The sequence below is a fragment of the Peromyscus eremicus genome, chromosome 6, assembly GCF_949786415.1.
Source record: "Peromyscus eremicus chromosome 6, PerEre_H2_v1, whole genome shotgun sequence".
In the NCBI taxonomy this organism is placed as follows: domain Eukaryota; kingdom Metazoa; phylum Chordata; class Mammalia; order Rodentia; family Cricetidae; genus Peromyscus; species Peromyscus eremicus.
In genome coordinates this window covers 125,960,892-125,980,580 of record NC_081421.1, presented here as the reverse complement: position 1 = coordinate 125,980,580, position 19,689 = coordinate 125,960,892, and the positions used below count along the sequence as shown (strand labels likewise).

The 19,689-nt window shown below is 36.8% G+C and overlaps 1 protein-coding gene across 6 annotated transcripts in view; it reads right to left on the bottom strand.

Moving 5' to 3' along the window:
- Positions 1-2,517: 2,517 nt before the first annotated feature.
- Positions 2,518-19,689, bottom strand: part of Lrriq3 (leucine rich repeats and IQ motif containing 3) — a 111,701-nt gene continuing 94,529 nt past the window's right edge. For 5 of the 6 annotated variants that reach the window (XR_009379960.1, XR_009379957.1, XR_009379955.1 and 2 more), the window contains exons 7-9: positions 9,384-10,110; positions 3,689-3,941; positions 2,518-2,647 (exon numbers count right to left, since the gene is read on the bottom strand). Coding sequence is in view for 1 of the 6 variants with exons in the window: in XM_059266494.1 (XP_059122477.1) it covers positions 3,785-3,941; positions 9,384-10,110 (884 nt within the window). In the remaining 5 variants the exon portion in view is untranslated. Of the gene's footprint in view, positions 2,648-3,171; positions 3,942-9,383; positions 10,111-19,689 lie in introns of those variants that run through there. The other variant, XM_059266494.1, reaches the window with a different exon arrangement.

Below are 19,689 nucleotides of genomic sequence, written 5' to 3'. Positions count from 1 at the left end.
GTATAATAGTTTCTCAGAAAATTGGGAATCAATCTTTTTCAACACCCAGCTATACCACTCTTGGGTGTATACCCAAGGAATGCTCAATCATACCACAAGGACACATGCTCAACTATGTTCATAGCACCATTATTCGTAATAGCCAGAACTTGGAAACAACCTGGGTGCTGTATTCTTATGGGCACACAAAGAAAATTTTAGGATTATGATCAAGTCCTGACTGGAGTAGTCTGTGAGGCTTTACTCTCTGAGCCAATTGCCTTGAAGTTGATTTTGGATGTTGGATGATCTGGGCCATGGTGTCTTTGGAGATCTTTCAGCAGGTCTTCGCTGGTCAAACCATATTAGCCTAGAAGCAATCCACAGTATCTCATCTTCTGTGGAAACAAAAACAGAACCTCTTTTCCAAAGCAACATATTCTTAGACATAAATTTTGAAATCAAGATACATTTAAAATATACATATTGATTTAACTCAGCAGTTTTTACAATCAAATCTCTCTCTGCAGTTAAAAATCTCAAAGACAGTATAATCCAGAGTCTGTGATTTCCATCTTTATATGGCTTATTTTTATATTATTTTGCTTTCTCTTTAAAGACTTTATTTTTTAAAACTTTTCATTTCCTTATATAACTGTCTATATCCTTTTCCTCTCTCTTCCAAGCCTACATACATTTTTACATACATTGTAAACTGTTTAGGGTTTATCATATCTGAATCTGTCTTATTCTAAATCTAAAATCCTTTTCTGGCCAAGAGAGATTTCAAACTGGTAAACTGCATGGCCAGGACAAAAAGCAGCAGCCTTGGCTGCTGACTCCATCCATTTAAGCTTTTCAACACGGTGGAGGTAATTTACCTCCAGCTCTGGGCCATGTGTATCATCAACTCTCAGAGGCAGTGGTCTATGCCTCCATCAAAACATCCTGTAGACCAGAAACCTCTTTCTTTCTTTGTTCCTTTGTTTCTTCTTTTCTTTTTCTTTTTCTTTCTCTCTCTCTCTCTCTCTCTCTCTCTCTCTCTCTCTCTCTCTCTCTCTCTCTCTCACTTTTTGTGTACTAGCAAAGCCTAAATCCACCACACAGTGTAATGTACAGCTTGGAGATGTCTCTGTGTACCTCAGGAGGAATCCCCCATGTGCAGGTAAAGCCTGCATGTCATAAACCCACCATAGAGTAGCTCAAGCCTGCAGGCTGTGGCTGGCCTGAGAGACACAACTAGGAAGCTGTTTTTAGCCACATTTTAGAATCTTTTTTAAAGCTTTCTCAGGTTTTAGGTCCACATTTTAGCCACATAGAATGTTATGTAACTGTGGTGCCAGAAATATTGGAGGCTCATAATGCGAGAGGATGAAAGAATGGTAAGAAATACAAATTAATTTGTTTTTAATGTGCAATTTTAGAAACTTTTCTGGCCTAACATGTAGGGTATGACATTTTTATTTTGGAAATATCAGAACTAGAGATATAACCTAGGATACAGATTTTAGATTCTTCAAAATGTGAACAGTGAGAAAGAGTAATATAATGAGATCAACTTAATACAGCACATATGTGAGAGCTATAGAAAAAAAGCACACTGTGTGTGTGTGTGTGTGTGTGTGTGTGTTAACTGCTTCAGTATGAAGAAGTAGAGACACAGAGAGAAGCAGAAGATTCTTGGCCTACTAGCTCAGAGGGGAATGCAAACAGTCAAGGAAATTGTTGGTTGTATGTTATGAAATAAAAGCTATAAAATATGGAGTGGGAGAATAGAAAAATACTTAGACAATGTCAATACCAAAGGAATAAATTGTTCTTAACACATCACACAAATGTGTCTTCCTATCCTTGCTGATGTCTGTCAAATAGTTCCTAAAGACTTAACAAATGCTCCTGTGACTAGAGAAGCATATTTACTCCCACTTCTATGGACTGACATTCAGTAAATGCTTACTTTGTGTGATGTACCACGCTGCTTAATTTATGTCTCTTTCCACATCTAAACCTTAAAATAACACTGATATGGGTTACTATTTTTGTTAAATATATAAAATATACATATAACTTTCAAAAGCTGAATAGAAAACAGAAATAACAGACATTGTTCATTTGATGTGGAAGACAGTTCTGCAGGGTTTTCTGTAGCCTACTATATCTCCCTTGCTCTTACTGCAGAATGATTTAAAATATCAAATGAGTCACCTGTTAGCGATATGCTAATTAGAAGGGCAGAGGAAGCTGATGTTGTGTATTTAAATAGTGATAATTTTGTGAAAGTATTGCCCACATTTGATAACACAGAGCACTGAAGCACACATAAAAAAATCGCAGTTATAAAGTACTTAATTTTTGGACACTTGCAATAAACTGATGAAATTAGAAAGTTTCTGAAGTATCACAACTTTAAACCTATGCATATAACTCATGAATTTAAAAACGTATTTGAGTGACACCCAGTCCAGTGATATCACAGTGACATCAGTGCATTTATTGTCCTAGATGATGAAAGCATAGATTTTTACAGTTTTGACGTTTTCTACTTTTCAAATTTTCTATAACTTATATTAAATACTTAAATGCTGTTTTGGTACAGTTTATCATTGCCATGACAGAGTTTAATACATTCTCCTGTTCCTTTTTTACTGTCTTCTCTGTGCTCACATTTCTGCAAAAAGGGCAAATGCATCAAAAGTAAACACAAGAAGCACAAGGAAGATGGTAGAATGTTTTATTTCCATAGTTTATATTGTTTAGAATATTAGTTTAAGATGTATTACATTCATTTATGCTGTGGAATATTTGTTTAACAATGCAAAGATGTGTTGCATTCTTTTATATTGCATTTGTTTAACACTGTAAAACTATTATGCTGCCTGTCTTAAACACTTGATTGGTCTAATAAAGAGCTGAACAGCCAATAGCAAGGCAGGAAGCAAGAACCGGTGGGCGTGGTAGGCAAAGAGAAAGCAGAAAAAGAAGTGGGAGGAGAGAGAAAAGGAGAAGGAGGGGAGGGTGCCAGGGGCCAGCTACCCAGCCACACAGCCAGCCACAGAGTAAGAAGGAAAGAAAGAAATACAGAACAAAGAAAGGTAAAAAGCCTAGAGGCAAAATGTAGTTGAAGAGAAACAGGATAACTTAAGTTAGAAAATCTGGCTAGAAATAAGCCAAGCCAAGACTGGGCATTCATAATTAAGAATAGGTCTCCATGTATTTATTTGGGAACTCGGTGGCCGGCCTCCAAAGAGTAAAAAAAAAAGCAAAACAACTACATTATATTGTCTAAATCTTTATGGGTATAAATAATACATTGATGAAACCTGTATTTTGAAAAAGAAAAGTAAACAAAATTCAGAAATTGTTTTAATAAGGTAATTAGGAAATACATTATAATTTAATATATGAAATTGGGTAACTGAAGTTTTTACTATATATAATATCTTAATAAAATTCAGCAATAAGGAAGGAAATTAGAAGAAAAAAATGAAAATAGCTTCATAACTTGTCATCCTCTAAGCCTATAGAGCTGTACAGTCTTTTGAAGACTTTTACATGGAAGAAGTCAGACTGCTTTCATTGCTTTTCTGGCACATGGATACACGACGAGCCTTTATGAGTGCCAAGTCAGCCAGCTTTCACTATAATCAGTATGAAAACCACTTGAAACCCTCTTCTCTTTCAACTTCAACGCATTTATACCCAGACCCACCTTGTGTAGAGCACATCTTCTAAGTATTATTTCAAGATTTTTTAAATAAAAATAGTGGCCACAATTCACGGTTATCAGATGTGAGCTGGCATTGGCTCATGCTGACTCTTTCCTAAGAGACTTAGAGGTATAATTTGTCCTAACAAATTCAACCTTTGCTTTGGCCTCCTCTAGTCTTGCACAGGCTTTTTCAAAGATGAGTGTATCAATAACAAATTTCTCTTCATAGTGTCTTCTACGAATTTCCTCAGCCCTATGTGGAAAAAGGAAGAGTAAAATGAGATAGTTGTGGATTACTAAAACCATACAAATGGGGCTGCTATGAATAAATTCAGATGTTTTTCAAACAGACATTTATAAATGGGGAAAGGACAGAGCTCAGTCTACATAATATTATTACATTACTAAATGATATTCAGTTCATGTTATACTAATATTTATGAGATTTCCACTGCAAAAACCTGTGAACCCTTGCACAGTTCTGTTTAGATTTCCCCCAAAGCATCCAAACTGCCTGTGTTATGAAGATTAGAACTTCTCTCCAAGAGTCAGGAGGTCTATGGTTTCTTTCACACTTCTGCAAGCAACAGGATGTCTTCCCTCAGAATTTCTTTGTTATAGCCCCCTACTCACCCAGTACCTTAGCATGTAACTGTATTTGGAGATCGGACTTTTGAGAGGCAACTGAGGTTAGAAGAGATCATGTGGATGGGTTCATATCCAACACGGCTAATGCTCTTACAAGAAGAGGAACACACACTAGCAATGTGTGCTCAGGGAAGAACACATGTGAAGCCACTGTAAGGTGGAGGCCATCTGCAGTGGAGTAAAAAAGTTGAGGAAAACCACACCTATGTGCACTTCCAAGTCAGAGCAGTCAGAAAATAAGTCCCATCTAGTTAGGCTGCTTAGTCTATAGTATTTTGTTACAGCGAATCCACTGGACAAATTCTAACATATTCTAAGTTAGAAAGAACTAGATCAGATTACTCTAACATACCCAGGAAATGTCAAAGGATAGAAGAAGTCATATATTCATTCATTCATTCATTCATTCATTCATTTTCAAAGTATGACAGTTATCTCCACATGCTCCAAACAGAAATAAGAATAAATAGAAAGATACTCTCAAAAAAAAGTACAGCGTAATTTAAGAGAAAGATACAGTGATTACTTGCATCAAAACTCTTACTAAAACAAGAAACTTATTACAGAACAACACAAAGTAAAATAAGAAGTGAGGTAAATGTTGATAATGAAGCCTGTAACATGAGAGAAGACAAAACAAGATTCAAACATTAAATAACCTTTGAGAATTAGAAAAATTACACATTTCCAGGCAGGCAGAGAATTAGAGACAGATCATTTTTGTCAGAACTATTTTTATATCATGAATGGCTAAAACTGAGGCAGAGAGAGCATCTTATCTCCACATGTCCTGAGAGCTGAAAGACATCATTCTGCTCCATTCAGTTCCGGGGAAAGTCTCAGTTTGATTCATGAAGTACTACATTTCTACACAGGTATAATCAGAAATCTGGACTTAGGGAATGGATTAGAAAGTTGAATTAGAAGCTTGCAATTTACTAACTGGATTCTGGCTAAGTTCTTTAAATTTGCTCTACCTCATCTTTAAGAAATAGATAATCTAACTCATAGGGTTCATTCAATAAAAGATAAAACAAGTTACACATTGTAAATTCTTTGAAGATGGCCTGCCATTTAATGAGTTCCTTTACTGGATAGTTAATAGAAAGTGTAGAAAGAGGCATCAGGTTAGAGAGGGTGAGAGAGGGGTTGTAGTTCTCTTTGGAAACATTGATCATCAGGGCTATCTGTGTGATCACTCCCAGAGAGCTGAAAATGGAGAAACTGTGGCAAGCTGTAGCAAGTCAGGTTGCACAGCCAATCCTTTGGTATATAAAATCCATCTATGAGATTTAAGGAATGTAATTTTGGATGCATTATTTAAACTGCTTATGTCTGTTTTCTTCATCATTATGAAGAGGACAGTCTAGCTTAGACATTTAGTAAGAGGCAATTGAACAGAACAAGTACACAGCACAGGAGCAGAGATTCTGTCTGGCATAAGCCCCCATTCAAACTCCAGTGCTGAAAAAAAAGACGTGGTTACCATTTGATAATCACTCAGTTGAAGTTAGCTACTTTGTTCCCATCTAGAAAATAGATAATACATATACTTGGCCATGTAGCTGAGTATAAATCAAGGTGAGAACAACTTTAAACATTCAAAGAAAAGCTAAGTGTAAAGAGTAAAGTGTTAAGTCATAGGAGTATAATGAAATCATCATGCTAAAAGATAAAAATAATGAACTATGAACAAATGTTAATAAAAGAATTATTTAAAAGAATCAATGAATGATCAATACACATTAATCAATTGTACTTGGACCTATTGCCATCTAATAATTGAAAAAGGAAGTCAATTCCATCTATCACACAAAACAGGCACACTACTTTATGGATGTTTAAGAAAAGCTACAGAAAGTCTATACCTGAAATGATGTTTCTGCTTTGAAAAGCTGAAATGATTACTTCAGCTCAGCCCACTTGGAGAACCCAAGATAATCTTTTTTTTTTTTTTTTTTTTTTTTTTTGGTTTTTCAAGACAGGGTTTCTCTGTGTAGCTTTGCGCCTTTCCTGGAACTCACTTGGTAGTCCAGGCTGGCCTCGAACTCACAGAGATCCGCCTGGCTCTGCCTCCTGAGTGCTGGGATTAAAGGCGTGCACCATCCACCGCCCGGCAAGATAATCTTTTTATTATGGACTAACAAACACCCTTACACACATGTGTTGAGTCTCTTCCACCAACATGTATACCAGCATGGCCACTCAGCATTGCCACCTCTCTGGGAACTGGATCTCAGTAACCTTCTTCTTGTGTTCAATGATTCTAACAGAGTTCTCACATCAAATATAATGTTGGTGATATTAAAGAAGGTAGAAACAAATTGGAAATTTTACCATGATCAACAATTTGGAGACATTATTAAACTTCCAATTCTTCTCAAACCAAGATATCCATTTCACACAATTCCAATTTCTATACTAGGAGCATTCATAGTAGGAACTAACACATACTTTAAATAAGAAAATGGAACCTTACCCTGAATAGCAGATACAGAATGTAGAAATAATCTATGCCATCTAGAATTTTCTGTATATGGATGTAATGTGCTAAAGGAATTCAAACTTGAGGACTAATATTCTATTAGGAAATAAAGTAGCCTGCTGGGAAGTCAAGGATACAGTTGTGTTTGTATCTGAAGCTTTACATTTGGTGAAGGCTTGAAGCTGTTCTTGTCAGTGGTAGGAGAAATAATGGGTGACTGAGCAATATATGAAGTTAGGTTTATAAAAATCACAGGGTGGTAATTTTGTCTAGCTAGTGAAGTTAGACTGACAATGGAGATACTTGGAATGACCATAGGCTGGAATTGGTAGTAGAAGATAACACAGAGAAGGGCTACAGAAATATTAGACAGAATGCATGTAACAATCTGAAGAATGTGGATCCTACAGTAGACAGGAAATGCATAAGGTTGGCATTTGACAGATGAGTATCATCACATAATTTACGCATGCATGTGGTGAAGTCAAGTGAATATAACGTTGATAGATTTTATCCACAAATAACTATGGAAGAGTTTAACAGCTCAGAGATACAGCAGTTCCTAATGAATAGAGGTCTTTTATGTGTATGTGAAGGTAAGTTATTACCTAGCCATTAATGTAAAAAGTGCTTGGAGCATCTTTCACATTAATATGCTCTTGTCATGAAAACAGGAGCGCTGTCTTATCAATTTGAAAATTATAAATATATAAGATGCTATTCGGAGAAAAGCTTCATAAACTAAGATATAAAGATCACAATAAACACCGGGAAGTGGTGGTGCACACCTTTAATCCCAGCACTTGGGAGGCAGAGGCAGGTGGATCTCTGTGAGTTCAAGGCCAGCCTGGTCTACAGAGTGAGTTCTAGGACAGGCTCCAAACTACACAGAGAAACCCTGTCTTGAAAACAAAACAAAACAAAACAAAAACAAAAACAAAAAAGAAAAAACAATACAAAACAAAAAGACCACAATGAATGCTCCAGTTTGAACATGAAATGTTCTCTGATGACTCATGTGTTTAACAATTGGTCCCAAATCTGAACTTTTTGTTTCATTTGGTTTGAGTATTTTTGTTTTGTCTTATTGGTCTTTTGCTTGTTTGTTTTGGTGTGTGTGTGTGTGTGTGTGTGTGTGTGTGTGTGTGTGTGTGTGTGAAAGAGAGAGACAGACAGACAGACAGACAGAGACAGAGAGAACTTAAACACGGATGGCTATGGAGGTGGGGAGTGCCAGGAGGAGATTGGGAGAAGAAAGTGACATGATCAAAATATATTGTATGAAATGATATGAAATTTCGAAGAAAAAGAAGAAATAAACTGCAAAAAAATGATAGAGAAACATGTGAAAATGCCTTTTGAGTGGAGAACAAAAGATGACTTTTTTCCACTATATGTATTCTTTGCATTATAGACGGAGAGTCTAAAGATGAAAGGTAGTCATACAGAGACAATAGTCATCTACGTGTCATGTTTCTCCCTGGAGAAAAGAGGGCCTTTTCATGCATATACAGACAGCACTTTATCACTCAGTGGATACCAGGAAGTGTTGTGATTTTCACCATAACACAGATAATTATGCTTCTATAGCCCTCCTTCACACTGCAGGCTTACCAGGCCCTGGCAAAGTGCATAGCAGAGAAAAATGAGACAATATGAGTATAGTCAGAAGGGTAAGAAATTGGAGGAGCATTTGCTGTTTATAACAATGCTTGGTGTTATGGCAAGAAGTTAAAACTAAAAAGAAGTCAAAAGCAAAAGATTTAATGAAGACTCTAGATTAAAACAAAATATATTGCCTGAACCATCAAATATCCTGTGAACAATGGCAAGATGTCCACTTCAATAAGCAATTACAGGGTCAGAACTGTTGAGGGTGAAATGTGGTTCATGCCTCAACTGTATGAAGTTCTGGCTTCAATTGCCAGCAGCATATAAACCAGGCATTGTGCCACATACCTTAAACCCTAGACCTCTTGAGGTTGAGGCAGGAGCATCAGAAGTTCAAAGTCACTCTTTGCTACACAGTGTGAGGCCCACCTGAGCTACATGAGACCCTGTCTCAAACAAAGAAACAGAATCCCCCAGTTAAGATTTACAGATGACACAGAAAGAGTCCAAGCAAGGAGGGCAGAGGTAGGGTCTGGTGGAGAAGGATCAAGTGAGTTCTTAGAGACTACACCAGTTTCAATTAGAAGAGACACTGTGATAACAAAGTTGGCTCTATCTCAGATGCCCTTTAGAAATCAGAAGACAGGGAAAGCATTAGTAGGCAGAGAGGACCTGGAGTATGCTGCCACACTGCCAGGAGCAGCGCAGCAGTGACCAACTGAGCAACTGTAAACACAGCAGCTTTTCTTCAATGATGGTAAGAAATGCAAGAAGAGTTCTTTTGCTTCCCAATCTTTGGTAACAAGCCAGCACATGATTTTCACCTTTTAGTTTGTTTCTGCTTTCCAAGTATAAAGTGTCAAGCTATAGGGAAATACATGGATAGAATTCAGCACTAACTGTAAATTGCAGTGGACTAAGGGCTCGGCTGTGCCTTAGCCATGTGCCTACCTGAGCTCCTTCATTTGCCTCATCAAACTTTGTCTATATTTTTGTGTTTTCCTTTTTTCCTTAACATTCAGGTGCTTCGCTCTTAAGTCACTCAAATTTTTCTTCCTTCTGTCATCTTGAATGATTCCTTTGAGCAGAAGGGACCGCTCATTGCTGATGGTCTGCACTAAAGAATGGTCTGCAGCATTTAGCTTTTTTTCAGCCAGAAACATAGTTTTCCTCTCTCTAACTTTTTCAAGGTAGGCGAGTTTTTCCTTCCAAACTTGCCGTAAGCCTTTCTGGATCATCTCATTATCCTTTTCTATTAGTTGTTGTGTCATATAAAAGTTCCTCCTTAAATTCTCTCTAACACTGAGCCTAGCTCTTTCCTGGGCAATTTGTGCCCTGACTACAGCTGTTGATTTTTCTGCTTGTTTTTCTTGGCGCTTTTGTTCTACGTGATATTTATCAAGATCAGTAAGAAGGTGGAAATTCAAGCCTGCGATTCGGGAAGTTACACAGTCTCTCCTTTCCTTCAGCTCCTTCAGAGTTGCTCTCTGAACGGCGGGCTTTGGACGAGTGGCAGGAAGTGGCAGAAGATAATCGGGGAAATAATCTCTTTTCATCTCCTTTAACACCGCACCATACTTGAGTGATCTAGGAGGATATAAAGGAATCTTCATGGCAGATATCCTAAACCCAGTGTCCACTTCTTCATCTTCAGAGTCAGCTTTAGACTCCTTCTCATCTATATCAGAGCAGACAGAAAAACAACGTAAGAGCTAAGCTTATTTTCTCTTCAAAAACCTTGGAAGCTACATAAAATACATTGGAAGGAATGTAATCACTTTAAGCACATTTTCCCCGGGTTTTAACTTGTGATATTGGACAAGAAAACCACATTACAGCATCTTCCCATGTAAATGTACTTCATATGATTTGTTGTCCCCTGTACTACCTCTCACAGTTATTTAACTTGCACAGCCTCAGTAGTATCACTTAATCTTACATGTGGTACTTAGACATAGTACTTATTACTAAGTATATGGTACTTAGGCAGTTTTTATGCACTTAGGCATAATGTTTACATACTCGGGTGCTGTGGGATGGTCTGTATGTCAAGTGTGTTGCTGATTGGTCAGTAAATAAATCACTGATTGGCCATTGGCTAGGCAGGAAGTATAGGCAGGACAAAGAGAAGAATTCTGGGAAGTGGAAGGCTGAGAGGGAGACACTGCCAGCCACCATGATGAAAACAGCATAAGAAGATACTGGTAAGCCACGAGCCATGTGGCAAGGTATAGATGAATGGAAATGGATTAATTTAAGCTGTAAGAACAGTTAGCAAGAAGCCTGCCACGGCCATACAGTTTGTAACCAATATAAGTCTCTGTGTTTACTTGGTTGGGTCTGAGTGGCTGTGGGACTGGCGGGTGAGAGAGATTTGCCCTGACCGTGGGCCAGGCAGGAAAACTGTAGCTACACTTGGGAATATGTTTTATGGAGTTAGACATCATGTTTTCATATATTTAGACATAGATATCCATGTAAGGAGATCAAGCAATGTATAGCGTTAAATAATACATTAAACAAACAATTAAAAATGCAATATTTGAGGATACAAAGCCAAAGTACTCAAAGGTAAATATAAAAATATGGCTAAAGCCAGACAGTGGAACCCATTTTGGTGAGGTGCAGAGCCTCCCACTGTCTCCCTGAATAGCCCAGCAACTTTTCTGTATCTGTGACCCCCTCTTAACCCACAGTATTGCTCCAGAAACCACTCTTGACTGTCAGTTTACATTCCTGTAGTGGGGCTGTTTTTTTCATGCCTTTGTGCAAAAGAAAACAAACTTTAGTGTTTTCTCACAGGCAAGATGGAGTCTGGTGCTAACTTCTAGCTGTGGGTCACATGTTATGGAAAGGAGCAGTGGTATAAGGAGCTGTCCTTATACATACATACACCACATTTGCCCATCAATGGGCCTTCAGGGTGCACTTATGTTTTATGCAGAATGTTGTTTCTTCTACTGCCTGTTCAGACAGATTCTTTCCATTTTAATGCCTTTTCGTACAGCATTTCTCTATAATCAATAAACAAGAAAGGATTCTTAAAGTCTTATGTCAGTTTCTTCACCATGTCATGGTCACATGCCACCAAAGGAAAGTACGGGTAACAAAGCAGACATAGGGATCTTCAGGGAGAGATGCATCTCCTTGTATTTAAATTCTATTCTAATATTTTACATAAAACTAATGTCATAGAGTGAGGAGTTGATTCAACTCTTTAGCAGTTACAGTTGTTGGAAGGAAGGATGGACAAATGGAGATACTAAATGAATCCTCAAGAGCAAAATAGCTTGAACTACTTAAAATCTTGAGAATGGAGCCAATCTGACAAGGTTAAAATCCTACTTCTACCACCATGTGGTCTAGGAATGTAACCTAATTCTCTAGTTTTCATGCTTAGATAAAATAAGGTGTAATTAATATGCCTAATTCTTTTATACCTATTCATGTAAACCTGTGGACTCTTGGCTTCTGTTGTGAAAATATTCAGGTTCTTTTTCCAATTTTTAGTTACATTTTTCTGTCACTGAATTACATGAGTTTGTTAAGTATTTTATATCTTGTGGCATATCCTATATGCAATACATAAATAATTTTACTATCCCATACATTATCTTTTTGTTTTATTATTTTTGTTATACAACAAATAGTTAATTTGATGTAGTCTCAATTTTTAATTTTGCTACCCATTTTATGTATATATAAAAATAAAGTGTTGGTAAGATTCCTGTCAAGAATAATGCCTTTGTGTTTTCTCTACAAGTATTACAGTTCCAGGTCTTATAATAATTAAGTTTCTGGTCAATTGCAAATTGCTTTTTTGTGAAAGATATAAGACAAGAATACTTTTTTATTTTTTGAAGTGGAGATATCCATCTTTTCCAACACTACTGATTATTAATCCTGTTTATTCTTTGCTAATTATTTCAGTATCTTTGTCATTTGTTGGCACATGTGGCCTTTGGTTCATGTCTGTGCGCATGACATGAGAGCTTTAGGAATTATTGTTATGCTTCTAAATACAACCACTCTACTTAGAGACAATTTCTTTTTCATAAGAAGAATCCAACGTCCTTCCGCAGGATTTAGGAATAAGAAGGAGATCAGAAAGTTCAATAATAAATGAATATGGTATCTACAGAAAGCTTTAGCCAAAGAGAAGAGGTATCTCTACCATGAAAATTATGAAACATTAACAAAAGTAATCTGAAGTATCAGTTGTTCATCTTCTCGTTCTGTTCTCTGCAGTCTAGAGTATCTCAGTGCTAAAAAATAATTCAGTAACATCGACACTGTGCACGTTCTGCTTGCTTCAGCAGACACTTCTAGGAGGGACCCGAGCAACGACAACATCAGCAGACATGCTAACACCCAACTTGAATACTCTCAGATTCCCACACCTAGATGGAGACTACAGGCAACTAATGACTGTTGAGAGAAGAAAAATTAGCCTCTTCCAGGCATGAGTCCCTGAATTGTTCATCTAATACGAAATGGTCAAGACATGAGATCATATACACAAAAAACAAAAAGAGACTCAGCATGATTTATTTATGTTTGTGCCTGTGTGTGTGCATGTGTGTGTGCGTGTGTGTGTGTGTGTGTGTGTGTGTGTGTGTTTGTGTGTGATGATAATAAAGAAAGAGAAGCCATCAATCTGAGAGAGCAACAAGAGGAAAACATGGAACATGAGGGGGTTGGAGGCAAGAGAAAGGACAAAATTATGTAATTATATTTTAATTAAAATTATATTAACAAAAATGTTTCAATAATATTAGATTTCAAATTAACATTCTATTTTTGAATTAATGAAATGATAATAAATATACTTCAAGAGAAATGGACTAAAGGTTACCTGTCTATGTACATGGAGGGAACAAGAGCAGCTGTGGCACAACCTTTGGATGTGAAGGGCACTGGCATAAAATAATATATGAACTGTCATGTTACGGTGCAAAAGAGAAGAGGGGAAAGTGACATTAGCACATTTTGTTCTGCATGTCTGACCCAGGCTAAGTGCAGAGAAATGCCTGAAGATACAATGGGGCAGACTTCTCAGACATTGCTTGACACTGCTATTGAAATAGCCTTTTATTCAGCTTACTGCATCATGGGAAATATGATCCATATAGTTCAATTTAACACTCCTCACTCATATAGTAATTTTTTAAATTTAGAGTAAAAAGAATTGGCATTTAAAATGTAGCCTTAGAAATAACAGCTACTTCACTGATTTAAATAGCAGTCCTGATATTACATAAAAACCAGATATTATCATAATTTCTAGCTGTGCTGAAACACCACAATAGGGTAAAATACTATGGTGGAAAACTGAGTATGTCCATAGGTGTCCCCTGAAACTCTTGAATGTACCAAGAGTCCTTTAACACTCACCAAAAATGAAAGTTTCTTCTCACCCTTAGGCTAAAGCAACCATCTTTAACAAAATGTGACTTTTGACCAAGTAACAAAAATGGAAAACATTCCTGTGTAAGAGTTATGCTTGTTTTCTCATGGCCGCACAGATCTGCCAATTACACTTTCATTAGGTAAAATAAGGGAACATGAAAGGCTGCCATCCCTGCCAAGGAGACATGAGGCACATGAATCATTGGAGGACTAAACAGAGCCCTCCAGTCCTTAAAATAGAAAAAAAATTGCAAAGAAACCTTTTCTAGCTTATTATATTCCTTTACCCTAAAATCATTCATGAGTCAAATATGATGGGAAAACTTTTTACTTTTTTTCCCAGTTTTTTTTTAAGAAGAGGCCTAAAAAATTATCCATAAAATAAAATAACAAACTATTACTTCATACTGTTTGGCTGTGTAACAAAGGGACATTGACATATCTCTCACTCCATGTCTGAGAATTTGAACTCACACCTTATTTATAAAATAGGAAGTTAGGTCTAGCTGACAAATGTGATTCTCCCCTAGAATCTAACTGTCTAAAGTGCAAATAAAGATGAGACAGGCATGTCCTCACACTCCTTGCTCTGCTTATAGGTAGTCTTTTATGGATTTCTTGTCATTTGATATTCAGTTGGAATATGTGAGAAGATATGTGAAATTTTGAACAGCTTTAGTTTCTGTAAATTGGAGTACCCAGGATAGCATTACTCTTTTCTTAAACAAACCCCTTTCAGGTAACATTTATAGATGGACACTGCTGTGGAATGTTGTTCTGTACACTGTGAATATGTGTTGCTCTGATTGGTTGATAAGTAAAATGTTGACTGTCCAATAGCCAGGCAGGAAGTATAGGCAGGGTAAGTGGATGAGGAGAATTCTGGGATGAGGAAGGCTGAGTCAGGAGTCGCTAGCCAGACACAAAGGAAGCAAGATGCCAAGGCAGAACTGAGAAAAGGTAACAAGCCATGTAGCTAAACATAAGTAAGAATTATGGGTTAAATTAAATGTAAGAGCTGGTCAGTAATAAGCCTGAGCTAATGGCTAAGCAGTTATAATTAATATAAGCCTCTGTGTGTTTACTTGGGGGGGCATGAGTGGGAGAGATTTGTCCTCACTGCCGGCTGGCCAGGACACAGGAAAACTTCCAACTACAGGACACCTCAGAGGCCCAACGAAGCAAGTTCCAACGTAAAAATGAACACAGTGTTAGAAGCCAGACAGAGCCTTCAAAGATCAGATATATTTACAGTCTCTTATAAAACATCTTGGTTTCTTAATTGCCACCTAAAACCATATTGCAGCTAATTTTTCTCTTTCTTCTGAATTATTTATTTCCACTTCATGTCATAGCAATTCAGTCTGATGCATTAATTATCCCACTATTTTAACTTCTTTCTAAATAATGGTACTAGTATATTCAAAACTATGTGGGCATTTATTTAGTCTTGGGTCTTAGTTCTCAATTTCAGTGTTTTGCTAGTGTAGAAGACATCAATTTCCTTCCCCTGGCAGCCACTGAAAATGTCATATGATCTCACTGAAGAACTGGATAGTATATAGCTTTCTAAAATTATTTTGATTGTATGCACTAATTTTTCTGTCTATCCTTCAAGATATGTATCTATATTTTAGCATAATTCATACACAAAGGTAGCAAACAAGATATTCCTACTCAACTCCTTCTAGTTCCTAGTTCTTACTTTTTTAGTAAACCTTAGGTTTCTTTTTATTTGAGAATTGTACCAATCTCTCTTAAATCCAAAACTGTTTTCTATGCTAACCATAACCATTAGATGACAAATGTTCTCATGAGAAAGTACATGAAAAACTGAACATTTGTTGTTCAAATGTTTTTAATGAAGGAAGATACATTAAGAAATGCATGATATCTGGTATCAAGAAACTTCTCTTGAAGCAGGATAGATGACAAGAAGAACTTCAAATAAGGACCATTGTTGTAGTGCAGATGAGTACTGAAGGTCAGGCGATTCTATTCAGTGGAAGAGGAAGACATTTAAAAAATTATTTAATTTCAAATGAGAATATGAAGAAACAAAAGAACAGTCAGGGTGAGCAGGGATGAACATTCTAGAAGAAAAGATAAACTACATTAAGGTTATAAGGCAAAAAACTGCAAAGCAGACCCCAGTGATCAATAAAAATGTGGTAGTAGTTGTAGCCAGAGAAATGAAGCAAGGTCAGATGTTGTATAGCATTCTAGGTCACAGAAAATGATGATCTGTGCAGCCACATCAGTACAGAAGATAGATAATTTGTTACCATAAGGAGAATAGATTTGAACATGGATCACAAGACTATAAGAGGGTATCTGGTTAAGAGACAAGATGGTGATTCAAACAATTTGTGTTGATACACAGTAAAGCTACAGAATAATACAAACATGTAGAATGCTTCATATATAAAGCCAGAGGGCTTGCTGGTGAATTACATGGCATCATAAAGAAATAAGTCATCAAAGATTAATAATAACATCTAGATTGCATGAATAGGTGGGCAATGATAACGTTTGTTGGGAAAGGGAAGCATGGAGGAAAAATATGTTTAGTAAACTACATTAAAATGTGTGCAGTGTACTGTTCCCATAGTGTATAGTGTCTGTACTTGAGCATATAATATTCTACTAATTAAAAAGCCTACATAAATTTATTTCCCCAAAACATCTTTTAATTTTTTTATTAATACAATATATTTTCAAAATGCTGTCTTCTTACAGTAAGAATATTCCTTTGGACTAACATAAATTGTTCATATTTACACACTTGTTAATAAAACCTGAAGTCAGAAGGTAGCAACTCACAAGTGCAAGATCAGCCTGATCTATAAAGTAGGTTTCAGGCCAGAGAGGAATATGCAGTGAACACCATTCCCCTCCCCCACCAAATCTCAGAAACACAGCAGAAAATCCTGTGGGAAACTGACACTTCTGTGGAATTATTAAATTAGAAAACTCTGATAAAGGTTGAAGCATAGGTTATTGTTTCACAGTTTGCATGAACTATTTCCACGACACCGCTATACATGGGTTTACTTTGAAATGGTGTACTTACAAAAAGGCATTTGATAAATGGGCTGTTCTATTTTGACCATAGCTGTACTTCTCTACCCAAGAGCCAAACAACCAGGTGTTATTATACCTGGTTTTCCGTCATCTCACAGGTTTTCTGGTCAGTAGACCTCAGGAACACAGAAGCCTGTATCATTTATGGCTGAAAGACCTCATTTGATCATTCTGAATGTATTATAGATTTATAATCCATCTTTGAAGTGCCAATGGGTCTCACCTTATTTAAAATCAAGTAATTATGGCACAATCCTTCACAAATGGATGTGAACTGGCTATTATTGTTGGCAAGTTCTCTCAGCACAGGGACATGGCCCTAAATAGTATAAAGAGTTTAGAGTATTATTGATCACAAGAGAAATAAAGGTTGGGGTAAATAGGGGCAGATGAAAGATTAAATAAAGAAGCCACTGGTACCAACTTCTATAATTTACAGAGCACTTTCTGTTCTTCGAGGTGTGAAAACGCAGTCAGTGACACTGACTCACACCTGCAGTTTTCTGCTTTGTGACAACACAACAGGTTGTCTGTGAAGTCTTCCCCTAGGTCATTACACATGCACTTACAGTAGGATAGACAGGTTATCTAAGATATGAACAATGAAATTTAAGGCCATCAAAAGCTAAAGTTACAGAAAATGTCACCATCTACTCATAAAATAGCTGTTCTGTGACAAACTTGCACCAGGATAGAAAGTTAGGTACATGACTGATTTACACTGTTCAGAAGTATACACCCATTTTTCTCTTTCTCTCTCTCTCTCTCTCTCTTTCTCTCTCTCTCTCTCTCTGTCCTATCTATCTTACTCTCTGTTTCTCTCTCTGAGTGAAGGGGTATGTGTACATGAATGTGCAGGGACCACAGGAGGTCAGAGGCCTTTGAGTGCCTGGAACTGGAGTTATAGGAGGTTGAGAGTCACCCAGTGTTGGTATATGCAACAGAACTGTATTCCTCTGCAAGAGCAGTGCACACCCTTCAATTTCAATTCTTCTGTCCAGCCTACTCAGTTGTCTACTTCTGAAAATTATCCCTTCTGTAGAACTATCCAAGATCATGTTTTTCTGTAATCTTTCAGTGAAACTATTACTCATTGTATTCTTAAAATATATCCTATTTTCAAATTTATAAATAAGAAACAGTGAATATTAAAACAATAACTTCAACACAATTTTTATGACCATTCAAATTAATTTTAAATTAAATGAAACATTGGGTCTTGGTAGCCAACTGGTTAGTGAGTGCTTGTAGTTACTTCCATTGTTGTGATTTTGCTCCTGCTGGTTACAGTCATATTGTAGCAAGTTTTTTTATTTCATATTCCTTTGGAGACATATTTAAGTTACTGTAAATATTAACTACTGAACTATTGCAATACATACTGGAGCCCATGTCAAAGGTGAGGCAGCTTTGTCTGTGGTATGAGAAAGTTACACTTGCATTCACTACCTTGGTGAAACTTGTCTGTGAAGATGTTGTTTCCTTGTAAACTGTCTTGATGCTCATAAATATACATAAACACACACACCATATACATTCATCACGAATGTAACTGTAGACTTTATACCAGTTCCACAGACTTGATGACTCTGTGTTTGCATTATGTATTGGTAAATATAAGTTGTCAATTTTAGTTTTCTTTATATATTAAAGATGCTTCGGGCATGGGGAGATTGCTGCATTATATAAGTATATTTTAGAAAGAATGCTTCTATTTCTAAAAAAGATACTAATCATTAGGATTTTGACAAGACTGTGTGCATGGATAGGCTGCTGTGGAAACTTGCAGATGCTCACACAGCTATGAACAGAAAGCTTGGTTATCACTGCCATGTTATCTACCTTTTGTTTCCTCATTTACACATTCCACAATTTTGAGAATGTATGTTTAGAAGAGTTGTTTATATTTATTCTATATTGCCAAAGTGTTGACTTTGATTATCAATAAATAAGTCTCTTTATTACTAATAACAGTTTTTGTTTTGCAATTTATTTGAGAGGCTATTAATATAGTCACTTGAGACCTCGTATCTCTTCCTAGAAAGTTAGTCACATAGCAAATAAAACTCCAAAATTCAAGTATGACTGCTTTCAAAAACATACATGGAATGTTTTTATCTAATATGGCAATCTTGGCCTTCTCAGTCTATCAATCCATGTCTAATTTGATATATTTTTTCTTTCTCCTATGTCGCACATTCTTTCTCTTTATTTCCCCTTTATTGCCTTTGTTTTACATTAAGTGAACATTTCTTTTTTTTAATTTTATATTTTGATTTAATTTTACATATCAGCCATGGATTCCCCTGTCCTCCCTCCTCCCACCCCCCTTTCTCCCTCCCAGCCCACCCCCATTCCCATCTCCTCCAGGGCAAAGACTCCCCTGGGAATTCAGCTCAACCTGGTAGATTCAGTCCAGGCAGGTCCATTCCTCTCCTCCCAGGCTGAGCAAAGTGTCCCTGGATAAGCCCCAGGTTCCAAACAGTCCAGCTCATGCACTAAGGACAGGTCCCAGTCCCACTGCTTGAGTGCCTCCTGAACAGTTCAAGCTTTAGTACCATTTTAATTCCTTCAATTATTTCTAAATTTTGTTCTATACATTTCTCATGATATGCTAAAGTTTGCAATAAATGTTGTCAAAATCAGTGTCATATCCATGCTTACTACATGATTCTAGTAAATATAACTTCACTAGCTACTGCCTTGCAATAGCAAATATCACTTGTAGTTTCATGCATGTCTACGCAAGTTAGAAACCACATAA